Source organism: Hevea brasiliensis, chromosome 14, assembly GCF_030052815.1.
Source record: "Hevea brasiliensis isolate MT/VB/25A 57/8 chromosome 14, ASM3005281v1, whole genome shotgun sequence".
Classification (NCBI taxonomy): Eukaryota; Viridiplantae; Streptophyta; class Magnoliopsida; order Malpighiales; family Euphorbiaceae; genus Hevea; species Hevea brasiliensis.
The window spans coordinates 10,467,873-10,483,677 of record NC_079506.1 but is presented as its reverse complement, the minus strand read 5'-3'; the positions used below and the strand labels follow the sequence as shown (position 1 = coordinate 10,483,677).

The 15,805-nt window shown below is 32.1% G+C and overlaps 2 protein-coding genes and 1 long non-coding RNA gene across 4 annotated transcripts; 2 read left to right on the top strand and 1 right to left on the bottom strand.

The window, feature by feature from the left end:
* Positions 1 to 1,349: 1,349 nt before the first annotated feature.
* Positions 1,350 to 7,413, top strand: LOC110639790 (disease resistance protein RML1A). Its single transcript, XM_058133620.1, has 5 exons — positions 1,350 to 2,112; positions 3,604 to 4,678; positions 4,792 to 5,091; positions 5,588 to 7,232; positions 7,345 to 7,413. The coding sequence occupies exons 1-4, from the start codon at positions 1,532 to 1,534 to the stop codon at positions 6,998 to 7,000; spliced, it is 3,369 nt and encodes a 1,122-aa protein (XP_057989603.1). The 5' UTR covers positions 1,350 to 1,531; the 3' UTR covers positions 7,001 to 7,232; positions 7,345 to 7,413.
* A 547-nt stretch (positions 7,414 to 7,960) lies between these two features.
* Positions 7,961 to 11,400, top strand: LOC131169095 (uncharacterized). 2 transcript variants are annotated; one of them, XR_009143083.1, is made up of 6 exons: positions 7,961 to 8,109; positions 8,632 to 8,885; positions 9,033 to 9,255; positions 9,345 to 9,490; positions 10,483 to 10,749; positions 10,890 to 11,400. It is a non-coding gene; the product is annotated as an uncharacterized LOC131169095 (long non-coding RNA). The 2 variants fall into 2 exon arrangements; XR_009143084.1 differs by lacking the exon at positions 9,033 to 9,255.
* Positions 11,401 to 11,610: 210 nt separating this feature from the next.
* LOC131169222 (glyoxylase I 4-like) lies at positions 11,611 to 14,873 on the bottom strand. The gene is made up of 3 exons (XM_058133622.1): positions 14,614 to 14,873; positions 11,974 to 12,305; positions 11,611 to 11,891 (listed from the first exon to the last, which is right to left on the bottom strand). Exons 1-3 carry the CDS (start codon positions 14,808 to 14,810, stop codon positions 11,800 to 11,802), a joined length of 621 nt encoding a protein of 206 aa, XP_057989605.1. The 5' UTR covers positions 14,811 to 14,873; the 3' UTR covers positions 11,611 to 11,799.
* Between the last annotated feature and the right edge of the window lie 932 nt (positions 14,874 to 15,805).

The window sequence follows — 15,805 nt, the reverse complement described above, 5'->3', positions numbered from 1 at the left end:
TCGTATCTAAATAACAATAGAAAACATATAATGTTTATAAAAAAAAAATAACAAATTCATGAGAGAAATTTAATTAAAAGCTTGGCCTACAATGAAATAGGTCACCTTTACATATATATGGTGGGGTAGGATTGCATGTGCAAAGAAGAAACAAGGAAAAAAAATTGAAATTTCCAATGACTTTGTTTATGGCTATTTGCGTTTACTTTGCTGATTGAATGGTAGCCATTCCTTTAACTTTTCATTAGCAATATGTTCCTTCCTAGAAAAACATGAATAATGTGACATTTATTGATTTATATTATTTTAAGTATTTATTACATATGTATTGCATTTTAGTTAAAAAAAATTAAAAACTGTTCATTTATACTATTGAAGTTTAATCTTTATTGTTTATAGTATGTTTTAAAATTTAAAATATATTCAAATTAAAATTTTATCATTATTATTTTAATTATAATTTTAAAATTAATTATTTAAAAATTAAATAATTATTTACAAAAGCGTGAAATTATGATTATTATTATTTAATTTAAAAAAATTATTATTTTTTTTAACATGATGGTATAATTTTTTTGTGGTATCAATTAAAATGATGGTATAATTGAGGCATAATATAAAGGACATATAAATAATTTGGTAATCATTTTATTTTTATTTTTATGATTTAAATGTTAAATAAATTTATATATAAATAAACAATTTTTATTTCTTTATTTTCTTTTGAGATGATTTTTAAGTGTTTTAAAATAAATGAAATGGATTGTTGTATTTTAGGAAAATCAGTCTTAAAAAAAAACTTGAAAAAAATCAGAATAAGTGATTTTCATCGTTTCATAAATTTCTTTTTAAAATTCAACAATAAAAATATATAATATAAAATAGAATTATACTTACAATTAAAGTTCTTAAATTTTCCTTGAAAATATGCATTCAAGTCAAGGGGTCAACTGTCTTTAATACAAAGTTACAAAGTTAATTACATACATGCTATTCTCTAGCTTTCTTTAATATGAATTTTCCAGTTATTTATGTAACAATTTAATTAAATCAATAATTTCATAAAAAATCAAAATTAATTGAACAAAAGAAAAATTGAAACTTAATTACGTACACAAGTAAATACATTAGATTAATGACGTCCTAGCTACAACGGATGTACACATCCAATAAATTAATGACTGTCATTTTAATTAAAATCATAATAAATTCTACATAAATATATATGGTGATAGCTTTTTATTGGTCGAATTAGGTAAGAATTTTTCCATTAAAAATGTACTTTGGACGTTCACACTAAATGATTTCTACTTGGACTAGAGCTAAGTCCGTGTTCCTTCGTAGAAGGTGAACGTGGTGTTTCCACCCATCTTCCTCCTTTTTCCCCTTCATTTCTAAATCTAGTGTTTATAAATTTCTTGTCTTAGAATAGTTTACCACACGCTCACAAAATATACATATCTTGTATTTTGCTCTCACTAATTACCTTGTTCAAACTCATTTGCACAAGTGTCGTCCCTTACCACTTATCATGGCTTCTGCTTCTTCATCAACCCCTCCCTGCAAATATGGTGTTTTTATTAGTTTTAGAGGCAAAGATATCCGTCATGGTTTTCTCTCTCATCTCTATAATGCTTTGCAGCAAAAACAAATCAATGCTTTCTTGGATGAAGAACTTCGTAAAGGAGAAGAGATCTCATCAGCTCTCTTAAAAATAATTGAAGAATCCATTGTCTCAATTGTCATTTTCTCTGAAAATTATGCAAATTCTCCATGGTGCTTGGATGAGCTTGTGAAGATACTTGAATGCAAGGAAACTTTAGGACGATTAGTCCTACCAGTTTTTTACCATGTAGATCCAACTGATGTTCAAGACCTGACAGGGAATTTTGGGAAGGCATTTGCTATTGCTAAGCGTGGAGAACAAGTTAAAGGCTGTTTACACAAATGGAAGCATGCTTTGACGGAAGTGCTAAGAGTGAATTTTCAGCAGGCATTTGCTACTGTTGTGCATGGAGAACACGTTCAAGACTGTATACCCAAGGTTGACAGATGGAAGCGTGCTTTGATGGAAGTAAGCAAAGTGGCAGGCTGGGATTCACGGAATATCATGTAAGTTAATTACTTTTTAATTACTCTTTACCATAGTTTTTCTAAGTCTCAATTTTAAAAAAGTTCATCAAAATATAGACACTTTTAATTAGAGTTGTGCACGGCTCTCAATATTCTGAACTGAACCAAAAAATTACACTAGACTGATAAGAACCATATTGACTAAACTTATTTCAATATTTTGGTTAACTTATTTCAATATTTTGGTTCAATTTTGATTTTTCATTAAAAATCGTACCAGATTCATACTAAACTAAGAGTTGATTTTATATATATGTTTTTTCTATGATTTTTTTAGATATATTATATAAATTCAATGTAATTATATATTTATATGCATTTAAAATTGTTATATAGATAAACCTAACGTTATCTTTAATTTTTCTATATTTTCTTAATAATTTTAGTTATAAATAGGGATAAATACTATTCGGTTTAAATTAAATAAATTGAAACGAATCATTTTAATTCGGTAATTCTATTTGATTTAGTTTTTATTTTTTAAAAATTTTAATTATTTTGGTTCGATTCTATTTTAGAAAGAAAAAATTCGATTGAACCAAATAAAATTGAATATATAAAAATTTAGAAGTCTTGTAACATCTAGGTTATTTATAGCTTAGTGGTAAGGTGCTTGAATAACATCTAGTGGTTATGTGTTTGATATTGACCTCTAGGTTTTTGTTTTCCTTTAACTTAAACTCCAATTAAATTCCAGTAATCGGTTGTAGATGAACTCAACCATTAATATTCTTGTATATATAGTCATCTTTAACAAAATCCTAGCCTCTTCCTCTTTTATCCTACACAGTTGCCTTCTCTCCTCACTCCTTCTCCTTCATCGTTGTTTATCATCTTGGAAACGTCACTTTTCATTCTCGTTTGAGAGGGATTTTTCATCATGGTTAGTAGGCCTTCCTTCCCTTTCATTGGCTTCGTCTCTCTTCTTCCTCACTCATAGTATCTCTGCCACTATTTGTTCTTGTTGATCTACCCATGAGCCATCTCACTCATGGCATAAGAACAAATAACTCATGATATTCCGCCTCCTTTCTTGTTGATCTACCCATGTCCTATCTCTCTTCTTCCTCAGGCTGAGAAATTAAGAAGGTGCAGACCAGCGTTGCTATTGTTAAAGGCATGTGATATGGTGGAGCTCGAATGTTTTTGATTTATTTTTTATTTTGCTTCTGTGCTTATCTGAAAATTTTTGTGCTTCATTGCTTTTGGGATGTGATTTGTTCGAAGAGAATTGTTGTTAGCTTGCAATTGTTATTTTAAAATTTCAATTCATGTTGTGTTGTTCATTTGATACTAGAATTGATGTTCAAATCTTTTTTTCTTTTTGTTAGTTTCCTACAAATTTTTTTTCTTTTGTTCTAAGCAATGTTGATTAAAAGAGAAAATTTCTAGTATATAACCAATGATTCGAACCAAATTGAAGAAATTTCTATCATTACTTACTAGCGTTTGTTATTCATATGTGACTAGGCCTGAGTCCAAATTAGTTGAGGAAATCGTCAATGATGTTTTGAAGAAATTTAGTGGTATGTTTTCAAGTGATGATTCTTACGATCGTAACTTGGTTGGAATTGAATCACGTGTGAAAAAAGTGGAACAATTGTTAAATGATAAGACAGTTGTAGGACTTTGGGGGATGGCAGGCATTGGTAAAACAACTATTGCACAAGAAGTATTTCGTCGAAACATGATGAAATTTGATGGTCATTGCTTTCTTGATAAGGTTAGGGAAAAAACCATAAAACAACTGCGAAAAATTATCATTCGTCAATTATTAAGAGTAAAAAAATTACTTGAAGACACATTGTTTTGGGGTCCTTTTATTAGGAGCAGGCTCAAGGGGAAGAAGATATTGATTGTTTTTGATGATGTAGATGATGCAGATCAGTTAAAAAATTTAGTAGGAGAGCATGATTTATACGGTGTGGGAAGTAGAATCGTTGTAACTAGCAGAGATCAGCAAGTACTTGAAAATTTTTGTCCAAAGGAATGCATATATGAGGTTGAGAAATTAACTTATCCCGAAGATTTGGAACTCTTTAGCTTGCATGCCTTCAAGCAAAATCATCCAAATGAAGAATTCATGGAGCTATCACAGGAGGCAATAACCTATGCTGATGGCAATCCATTAGCTCTTAAAGTTTTGGGATCTCATTTATTTGGTATGGGGATAGAAGAATGGAAAGGTGAATTGAAAAAATTGAACGGCCAATCTTTGAAGAAAATTCAAGACGTTTTGAAAATAAGTTATGATGGGCTAGAGAGGGATGAAAAGGAAATATTTCTTGATATTGCATGTTTCTTCAATCGTGAAAGAAGAGATCGTGTAGAGAGAATATTAGAAGCATGTGGTTTCCATCCAAAAGGTGCAATACATCGCCTAATTAAAAAATCTCTCATAAGTATTCCATATGGGGACATAGAAGTGCATGACTTGCTACAACAAATGGGCAAAGATATAATCATTGAGGAATGCAAACAGCCTGGAGGACGCAGTAGGTTGTGGAATAATGAAGATATTTATCATGTATTTGCAACAAATACGGTAAACTAGGCAATGAAACCTCTTTCATTATCATATTTGAATTTTATAAGAATTGTAGCTCTCATGACAAATAAACTATTAATCAATAGTCTTTTTTATTGTTTTTTTATTAGGGAACTGAAAGTGTTGAAGCCATAGTTCTTGATCCGTATTTTATAAAAGATGATTTGAAGCTAAGTCGCACGGCCTTCACGAAGATGTGCAAGCTTAGAATGCTCATATTCAGATCGTATGAAAATTTTACAGGACAAGTGCTCCTTCCTAACAACCTTGAATTTCTTCCACAAGAGCTAAGATATCTTGAATGGGATTTTTACCCTTCGACATTTTGGCCATCAAATTTTTGCCCAAAGAATCTCGTAGAACTTCAAATGAGCAATAGCAAACTCAGGCAACTATGGAATGGAGATGCGGTACAATTTTTTGTGCTACTTTATAAAATTATAATTACAGTTTGTAAATTATCTTCTAATTTATTGATATTTTCTATTTGTTACAGCCCCTTGAAAATTTGATGATACTAGATTAGAATCATATCAAATATATGGTTCGATCTCATAGTGATTGTGTTTTTTATACAGTAAATCCAAGATTTCAAAACCATCATATTATACTGTGTTTTAGGGATTTCGTTATATGAAAATTTTGAAACATATATATAAAATTTGTGTTTTATTCAATAAATAAAACAATACAATTAATTTTAGTTCAATCATATTAAAATAGCCTTAAATTCTTGAAATTTTGAATTTCAATTTTAATTGTAATATAATATATTTTTTTAAAAAAAATCATTTTATGAATATTTAAGATTCTTTAAATCCAATATACGGTAATATCGTATATAGAATTTTTCGTGCTACTTTATAAAGTATCTTCTGATTTATTGATATTTTCTATTTGTTACAGCATCTTGGAAATTTGGTATTACTTGAACTCGTCGGCTCTGAAGACCTGATCAGGATTCCAGACTTACCTAAAACTGCCCCAAATCTTGAGGTTTTAAGGTTGAGTGGATGTCGAAGGCTGACTGAGATTCCATCTCTTCAAAATCTGAGCAAGCTTACTAAACTATGGTTAGACTGGTGCTGGGAAGTCACATATTGTCCGGAGCTTCCTTGTAGTATAAAGTTTCTAACTTTAGAGGGAACTGGAATAGAACAACTGCCCTCGTCAATTGAGCATCTGACTCAACTTGACCGTTTGTCCTTGCAAGGATGTAAAAGACTCGTTAGTATTCCAAGCGGCATAAGCGAGTTGAAATGTCTTATAACACTCGATCTCGCTGGATGCTCAAATTTAACGAGTCTTCCAGAAAGCATCAAACAAGTATCGAAGTTGGAAACTCTTGATTTAAGTGGTTGCGAGAGACTTGAATGTTTACCAGACCTCCCATCATCCTTAAAAGAATTAATGGCATCAAATTGCACCTCTCTGAAATCAGCATCAACTTCATTCCTTCTCGAAGATCGTGATGGTGGATTTTGGAAATCGAAACTTCTTCAGTTTGCTAATTGCTTAAAATTGGTGGATGAGAAGAAAGTTATTGAGGATGTTATTAAAACGCATCTGTTGGGTCAGGATGTTGGATTATGTGTGGTGGGAGGTGAAGTACCAGAATGGATGAGATATAAGAATAAAATTGGATCCTCGCTTTCATTCAAACTCGACCTTCGTCACTTAATTGCCTTGTCTTTCTGCGCTATTCTTCCTCCCAAAAATTATTCTTGTCATCAATTTCTTACATGTAGAGTGGATTTCATAGACGAATCTGGACATAGGCATGGCTATGATTTCTTGCCCAGAAATTCATCACTCGATCGATTTAACATTTCATCAGAACACATGTGGCTTTGGCTCGATAATAAAAAATTCGAATCTGTTGATGAAAAGTGTTTTGTTGAGGCCTCATTTTACTCCATAGATAGCGTGGAGATAATTAAGTGTGGGATCCATCCTATATATAGTAGAAAGAGGAGCGGAAATGAAGAGCATCAGGATGACGAGGAACACCAACCAGCTTTTCAAAGATTGGAAGAAGAAAAGGATAACAACATTAAGAGAAGAAGAATAAATTATGAGGAAAAAGAAAAGGAAGAGGAGGTTTCCAATCAAACCCTACTCACTTCCCCGGCCGGATCTCTGCTGCGCTCCCTTTCCCTCCCCTCCGCTCTCCATTTCCCAATCTCTGCATCTCCTTCGGCAACGACGATGCGTCTTCAGCTCATAGTAATGGTAGTAGCATTAGCGATAGTAGCTTCTCTGGTCGGGACTGGGTGTACCTTTCGTTTCTGGGACCTCATGTGGCGGGGTCTAGGGTAACAGTGAAGGGTCAGCGTGGTAGTGGCGGTAACAGTAAGGAGAAGCTGGTGGAGGAGAAGAAGGGACCTGGAAGTGTCTCGAGTGTTTCAGTGAAAGTGAAAGAGGAGAAACTAAAGGTAGAGAAGGAAGTGAAAACGGCGGCGAGTCAAGTTTTGGTGACTGGCCGAGTTCTGTGACTCAGTCTGGTTCCGGGAGCAGTCGGAGATTGAGACATTCTTTGGGCTTTTATTTTGTACGTTCTAACAGTTTTTTTTTTTTTGGGTATATATAATGTAAGAATTGAATTGAATTGTTTGAATGTATATTGTGTTGCTAATGATTTTGTTGCTAATCTTCTGTTGCAGGTAATTTGCATTTGTATATCATCTGTATCTTATTCAAATCACCTGGGGAGTAGAGTCAGACAACTAGAGGTATGTTCTATAATTTACAAAGGTTTTAGGGTGCATTCAATTTGTGTTCAAATGCTTGAAACAATTTTATTCTGGTTGCTGGAATATAAATTAGAATTGAAATGGAAAAGTTAATAAATGTCAATGCTGGAATACTTTGAAGGTTAGAAAGATCGGAGGAAGAAAATGTGAAAAAAGCTGTGTGCAATTGTTTAGCTGAGTTGAGCATTTACTTGGTCACAGTCAGCATGGTCACTAAACACAGATATATGTAGTTTGTGTTCTAATTTTCGTAAATATGGATTTTTAATTGAAGGAATACAATATTAACCCTCATAAAACTTTGTAGCAACAGAGATGATGTTGGTAATAAAAGCATTGAAGTTTGCATGTCCCTTTCTGTTCAATGGATTTGAAAGTGGCTTAATTGATGTGATTTGCATGACTAAGAAACAAAAGAAATGGTTAAATATTACGTCACTGTAGATTATTTTTGTTTTTTCTGTCATTTCTCAGGTTCTAGAGGCATTCCTTGGTCCAGGTTCTGAACTCTGGATGTTCAATGAGCTCCCAGAAAAAGAAAGGGAAAAGAAGCTTACTGATGGTGGACTTGATATTTGTGGATTGGAGAGCATAAAACTTGTTCACTGTGAGGAAAATGCTGTCATCAGACAACATTAGGAGAGTCTTCCTGTAGAGACTTTTACTTTTGATTCTGTAAGTGGCATCACCATCATTTCTTTACTTCAGTTCACCATGAGATTAAAGATGATCAAATTAAGATCTCAAACAACAGCTAGAATTTAGAAGGACTTGCCATATAAAGATTAAGACTCCAATAGATGTCAGCGAATCCTATGTCAGGCTACATAAGGAAATAAGCTTTACTAGGTACAGAGGTCAATTTACCCAACTGATTGTGCAGAAAAATCATTGGGTGCAAAATTTTGCATTATATAATTAGAGAACTGAAGAAATTTCTGTTCCAAGTCATGCGCATGCCTATTTTGAAACTGATGCACTTAGTGGGATAAGGTTTTATAAGCATGGAGGATATTTAGGCTTAAAATGTACAAGTACCGATAGAATTTTGCATCTGCTTTTGCCATGCACCTCTGTAATTGAGGTAGCAGTGAATTTTCTTTTAGATTTAGAATCAGTTCTATGGTCTGTGTATGTTTATAGTTTAGTAATCTGATTATTGATGAGAGCCTTTTCTTCCTATCTCATGGATTTCAGCCAGAGCATCTCCCTTGTAGAGATACAAAGTCAACATCTTTACATCTTTCTGGGTTCTGTACTAGCTCTTGGATTCGTGAAATGCAGCAAGCTTCTGACAAACCAATAATCATTAGTGAAAACCTGGATGCTAGGACTAGAAACCTGGTCTCTGTGTCCAGAATCAGTCAAATGAATTGGTGAGTATGGTACTGGCAATGGTTGCTGAAGAAAAGCAAATAAATCGTGATCTAGAGGGACTCTTTGCTGAGGAGGTACTGTTTATTCGTTCCTCCTGTCCACCTTTTTATTTCCCATTTTTCTGCCCCTTTCAGATCTTGCAGATCAACTGGTTTATTGTTTCAGATTCCAAGGCTTAATATTAGATTTTTTATGTGCATCTAATTGGCTGGCATTTGTAGGGAAATAGATGTGTATTAAACCTGTAAATTCTACCTATTTCACCCGGAAGAGCTTTTGTTTTTATGAAATAATGATTAGGGGACATCAAAGAGATGAAATTGTGATTGGGTATCGCCTTGCAAATGCATATCTTGCAATAATTAACCCTTCAGAGAAGTCAAAACCAAGAAAATGGTCCCTTGATGATGTTTTTATTGTCATCTCCTTAGGTGAATGATAATGGTATGCAGTATGCTGTTCTAATATTACCTTCATGTCAATTTCTGTTCAATGGATTTGAAAGTGGCTAATTGATGTCATTTGCATGATAGTGGTCTTAGAAAAAGAAAGACGAAAGAAGCTTACTGATAGTGGACTTGATATTCATGGATTGTAGAGCATAAAACTTCTTCAACGCAAGGAAAATGCTGTCATCAGATGACATTTGGAGAGTCTTTCTCTAGAGACTTTTAATTCTGTAAGTCTCATCACCATCATTTCTTTTACTTTAGTTTACCATGAGATTAGAGATGATCAAATTAGGATCTCAAACAATAGCTACAATTTAGGAGGTCTTGCCAGATAAAGATTACTCTTCAATAGAAGTCACTGAATCCCATGTTAGGTCACAGAAAGTATTTGGAAGGAAATAAGCTTCAGTAGATACGGGGGTCAATTGACTGAACTGATTGTGGATAAAATTTGTGTGCCAGCTAAACAAGAATAATTCACTATCTCCCTTATAATACATTATCATTAGCACTTTCTTCCAAACAAGAATCCCCTTAGCTCCCCCACTCTCTCTTTTCTTCCCCCAGACAAAGAAGAGCACTCCTTGTTTTACCATTTGAGAGTACCTATTGGCAAAAGGGACACCAAATGAAAGTAGCATTGGCTAGGGCAGCCCAGAGGATGGACCTGAAATACTTTTTAATGCCAGTGTTCACTGGTTGGTAATTAGTTCAATAAAGCTCAAGGAATTTTGTTCAGAAGTATCCTTTCATGCCACTGTTCAAATAAAAGCTCTGACCATACCTCTTGTTTTAGAGTACTCACCTTAGTTGCAAACGGTCATATCTGAAATCCAAGCATTAAATGTGTAATGCTGAAGCTTCATTACAGAAAGCTACTTCCCTCTAGTATTCCATATGTTAAAAATGTTGAAATGTCCGCTTAACCATGAAACACCTGCAACATCATAACTATTTTGAGCTACTTATTTTGTCATGTGCACGCCTATGTTGAAACTGATGAAAGTACTTGCGATAAGGTGTCATAGGACACAGGGGATATTAAGGTTGGAAATGTACAAGTACCAAGAGAATTTTGTTTCTGTTTTTTGCCACGCATCTCCGTAACTGTGGCAAAAGTGAATTTGCTTTTAGATTTTAGAATCAGTTCTATTGCATGTGTATGTTTAGTAATCTGATTATTGATAAGAGCCTTCTCTTCCTACCTCATGGATTGCAGTCAAAGCGTCTCCCTTATAGAGATTATACAAAGTCAACGTCTTTAAATCTTTCTGGGTTCTCTCATAGCTCTTGGATTGGTGAAATGCAGCAAGCTTCTGACAAATCAATAATCATTGGTGAAATCCTGGATTCTTGGACTGGAAACCTGGTCTCAGTGGCCAGAATCAATGATTGTGTTACCAAATGAACTGGTGAGTATGGCACTGGCAATGTTGGCTGAAGACGAGCAAAAAAATCGTGTTCTAGATAATTCGTTGCTGTGGAGGTACTGTTCATTCCTAGACTTGTTTTTCTTGCTCCTCCTGTCCACCTTTTTTCTCCCTGTTTTATGCCCCTTTCAGATCTCACACAACTAGGCATAAAATTAAATTTTACATGTATACGTTATTGGTTTTTCATTTGCAGGGGAATGAGATGTGTATTAAACCTGCAGAATTCGATCTATTTGACTAGGAAGAGCTTTCTTTTTACAAAACAATAATCAGGGGACGTCAAAGAAACGAAATTGTGATTTGGTATCGCCTTTCAAATGCAGATCATGTGATAATTAACCCTCCAGAGAAGTCAAAACCAAGAAAATGGCCCCTTGATGATGTTTTTGTTGTCATCTGCTTGGGTGAATGACTGTAAACAATTGATGGTTTCTGGTATCATAGCATCTATTAGGTCTTTTCTTTATATTCTATCCAACTCTACAAAAATTCTCTCCCAACCTCCCTTGTACGTACATGGCCAGTTGTAATTGAAAAAAAATATTCTGAAAATATTTTGACCAAAAGAGATGGTTACTTGTAGATCACAAACTTTCAAATTTGACTCTGTGAAGCATGTTTTGTACAATTGTAATATAGTACTGTGAACTGAAAAATGAGTTGATCATGTTCAAATGACAGGCCTTTGGCAGTATTCCTCATTAGTTCCCCAATTGTTAATTTCCCAAATAGAATTATGTTGCCATACTGCATTACAACTCTTCATCAATTCCATAATTTTATGTTTTCTTTTTCTTGTAACTTGTATTCTCAAGTTCATTGTTCACAACACCGCAAAAGGGGATGAAAAAAATAAGAACAAAAAGGGTGGAAGAGATAGTGAGAGAGAAAAAGAGAGATAGAGAGAGATGGAGTAGACACAGATCAAACAAATTTAAGAAGCATACTGTTTCAATGGAACTTGAGAAACTCCTTAACAAACAAAACCAAAAGCTAACCCCACCACTTCAATTTTTCTCACATTATTTCTTTACACAAATGTATACAAAACAATTTTTTCAGAGTACTGAATCAAAACTTGCATTGGTCACCCTTCCAATCCCTTAGATCGAAATGTCCATCATGTCCACCACCAAGTTATCCATCATCAGAGACGCAACACCTACGGAACAAGCCATCTCCCAGCTTCTCTTCCCTGCATTTTCATTCAAAAATGTTATAATCCAGTTTTTGACAGTTTTAATTTAGACAAAATCTAGAATGAATTTAATACATACCATAATATGTTGGTGATGATGTAAGGCTTCCATTGGCTTTAGGTAGCTTGAAAGGGCATGAAGAAAGGGGAAGAACCGGGAGATTTTGACAATTACAGATCTCAACCATGTAGCCATCTGGGTCATGGAAGAAGAGCTGATCAACTGTAATGCCACCTTCTTCCACAACTGCTGTCACATACTCAATGTTCTTCTCCTCTAGTTTTTTAACAACAAGATCCATGTCTGAGCATTGGAAGGAAATGTGGTTATCTTTTGGATTTATTTTACCTTTCTTTGATAGGACTCTATCTGATTCAAGCAAATGGATCCCAACACCATAGTTGAACAACCTGCAAAGCACCCATTTCAGTTGTTAACTTCTAATAGGCCATGAGGAGGACTGATATGAGGAATTGTACATTAGGGTAAATGGGGTTGAAGTTGAGTTGCGTATGCAAAATTCATCAGAGACCGCATGTGACAAAGATCAAGTAGGTGAGGTCTCCTTTTCAAGTGACAACTACATTGCTAACTTTTCCAATGAACCAATCCATAGAGAAGAAAATGATTGAGCTGACATTTTGTCCTATCATGAAAATTCTAATTTTTCAGAATTTTCACAATCACATGTGTCACCATTATGTGAATTACAACACATAAAACACATAAATCCTTATCAATGATAATCCAAATTGTACCATTATAAAAACTGCATTTTCTTGGTGAAACCTCAGGGTAAAAAACTTTTTTCTTTTTTTTTTTTTTTTAAATTCGACTCACTGTAAATTTAATAAACAACAATATATGTTTAGACTCATTTAATAGAGAAATCTCATCATACATATTATGTTTTAAATTCATGATAAATCGACTCTAAATAATAATTTCCTAAATAAAAAAGACTATAACTATGTTGAATTCATATATTTAATAGATAGACTCCACTGTATATCTTGTATCATTCATGATAAACCCGATGCAGCTAAGAAAAATCCCATAAAGCAAGCCACCCAACCAATAATCGTTTCTGGATGGGTGGTGGATGGTCAAACAGGGCAAGAGATAGCATAGTAATTATAAACCCCAGTCGGGTGATGGCATGGTCTGAGAAAAGGAAATAGTGAAATATTGTTCTATTCTGCCTGTGCATTTTTAATCATTAAAATCTTTGTCCATTATCTTATAAAAATGAGCTCTATTATTGTAATAGATAAATACAAATGGTCTTTTTTTTCCCCAAAATGTTAAAGAAATCAATTTAAAAAAAAAAAAAAAAGGAAACATGTTTTTGAAAACTTATAAAATTTTATTTTTTAAAAAATGACAGATTCTCTCAAATATATATTTAAAATTTTAAAAATCTCTCATTATTTTATAAAATTTTTTTCAGAGGTTAAATATTTTTTTCATTTTTATTAAATGCATAAGAAATAAAGATGAATCTCATCTAAAGGCACGCCTTAGCAATAATTGAAATTGTCTATTTTTATTTATCACATTTAGATTTTGCATGGTAATTAAAAAAAAATAATTAAATAATCTTATTTTTTTTATAAAATATATTAATAATTAACTAAATTATTTTTTATCTCACTTACAAATTTATAAAATTTTTTATTGTATTTAATAAAAATAAAGAGTAAAATTAAAAAAATAGTTAATATTTTTTAATTTTCTAAATACGACATATAATTTTAAATAAAAGAAAAATCTAAATGCAATAAACATAAATAAATGGAAAGTTTAGTTTCTTAATTACAATTATGTGAATTTGTGGGGACCAATAAAAAAATCATAACTAATGAGATGGGTCAATAGCATAGCATGCATAATTGCTATAAATTCCTTAACATAAGTTCTAATTTCCAAATTTGCCCTCGAAATGGATTGAGCAAAATATTAAAGAATTTAAATATTCCCTGAAAAATTAATGATGGAGATGGAAAAGAGAGAATCTTAAGTAAACTTCATAATATATATTCAATGTCCTTATATTTTAAATATTTATTTATCTAGTCTAAATTTTACGTTATAACATATTTTAATATTTATAATTTTAATATATAAAATAATTTAATTATTCTCGATGATAAAATTATTATAAATATTAAAATTATGAAAATTAAATTATTCTATTTACTAAAATTAAAGAAACTAAATACTTCATTCCCAAAATTCAAAAGTAAAGTGTAATATAATATAAAACACATATACTAAATAATTAATTTTTTAAAATTTAAAAATTAAAATATAATATAAGATAAAATTTAGGGACTAAATTATAAATTTCACTCTAAAAAAAAAAGAAGATTCAATTGTTATTTTTATGCTACTAGCCTAGAAAATTTTATGAAGACCAACGTTTTGAGATGGTTTGATTATAGCTAAGGACACTGTGAAATAGCATTATAAATCTTGAAATTTGAAAATCTAATCTTGGAGTGAAGCTTTCTTCAGCGTGAAAACATGGATAAATTTCATGATTTTCCCATGTTCATAAATGGGGTTTGAAGGGAAACAAAAAATTCCGAAGGAAAACCCAAAAAGAAACATGATGACAAAACATATTGGATACCCAACTATCCTTAAACCACAACAATGAAAAATAGAGAGAGAGAGAAGAGAGAGAAAGAGAGCAAAAGGAAGAAATGGGCATACCAAGCTCCTTCAAAATTGAAAGAAGAAGGTCTTTTGATGAGAACAAATCCCAAAACATCTTGGTAGAACCTGACAGACTCAGGAACAGACTTGCAAACAAATGAGACGTGGTTTAATGACAGAATAGGCATTGTTCTTTTGGTTGCAGCTGGTGAAACCCACTTCTCTATTTCCTCAATTTCTCCTAAACTTCCCATCTCTCTCTCTCTCTCTCTCTCTAAAAGTCTCCTCCTTTCACCAAATATTGTTGTAAGTATGCACTCAAAGGTGAGGTTTTTATATAGACAAGCTATAGCGTGATGATCTTATCTAGCCACATAGACTACACGACAGGCTGATTCTTATATGTGCACATGATTTTCGTTTTCTTTTTTTTTTTTATTTATATTCTCCCTTTTTTGTTTTATTTACGATCTGAATACATGAATGTGGATCAATAATTATTACGGCTGATTATGTGATTCAAATCAAATTAGTTTGAATTAATGGGTTTGAGTTTTTAGTATTCTTGATTTAGGCTTGATTTTCATTTAATTTGATTCGATTTTATTATAATTTTCTATAAAATCAAATCAAGATAAAATAATCAAAAATTTTAAAAATTAAAACTGAATTGAATCACTTTATAAATTAAATTAATTTAATTAATTTATTCAACTCAAATCAAATAATACTCACCTATTACTAATGAATATCCTTTATATTTTTTTTGTATTTACACTTCCTATTTGGTATTACATTTCAAAGGAAAAAATTTTACTTTTCAAAAAAATATCATTTTAAATATTATTGCAAAAACAGTTTTAAAAAATTTTTAAATTTTTTTTATGTCCTTTAATTACTTAAATATTTTTTTTGAAAAAAATATTTTTCTTAAGAATAGTTTATAGAACAAACCCTAATTAGTATATATTTTTCTGTGCCCTTCAGTCTTTTTCTTTTATGTAAATAAGGTGTTTGGTTTGTAAGAAACTATGGTAAAATTGAAAGGGGAAATTTTTGTTCACTGTTCATGGTGTCCACATCACAAATTTAAATGTTGAATGGTTTTCCATTTGTTTAAACTATTAAGTTAAAGGCTACACCTTCTAAATATAATAAACAATTAGGTTTAACAAGAAAATGGAAAACCCTATTGAAGTTGCCCCAAATATTAAACAACATTACTCTCAAGTAATTAATAAGGTTCATA

What these genes read in the sequence shown, in the direction of transcription:
- LOC110639790 (XM_058133620.1), top strand. Translation starts at nt 1,532, where the DNA reads ATGGCTTCTGCTTCTTCATCAACCCCTCCCTGCAAATATGGTGTTTTT. An exon ending in TGGGATTCACGGAATATCAT is followed by an intron (nt 2,113 to 3,603) that starts GTAAGTTAATTA and finishes ATATGTGACTAG; the next exon opens with GCCTGAGTCCAAATTAGTTG. An exon ending in AACTATGGAATGGAGATGCG is followed by an intron (nt 5,092 to 5,587) that starts GTACAATTTTTT and finishes TATTTGTTACAG; the next exon opens with CATCTTGGAAATTTGGTATT.
- LOC131169222 (XM_058133622.1), bottom strand. Translation starts at nt 14,810, where the DNA reads ATGGGAAGTTTAGGAGAAATTGAGGAAATAGAGAAGTGGGTTTCACCA. An exon ending in TTCAATTTTGAAGGAGCTTG is followed by an intron (nt 12,306 to 14,613) that starts GTATGCCCATTT and finishes GGTGCTTTGCAG; the next exon opens with GTTGTTCAACTATGGTGTTG. An exon ending in ATCATCACCAACATATTATG is followed by an intron (nt 11,892 to 11,973) that starts GTATGTATTAAA and finishes ATGAAAATGCAG; the next exon opens with GGAAGAGAAGCTGGGAGATG.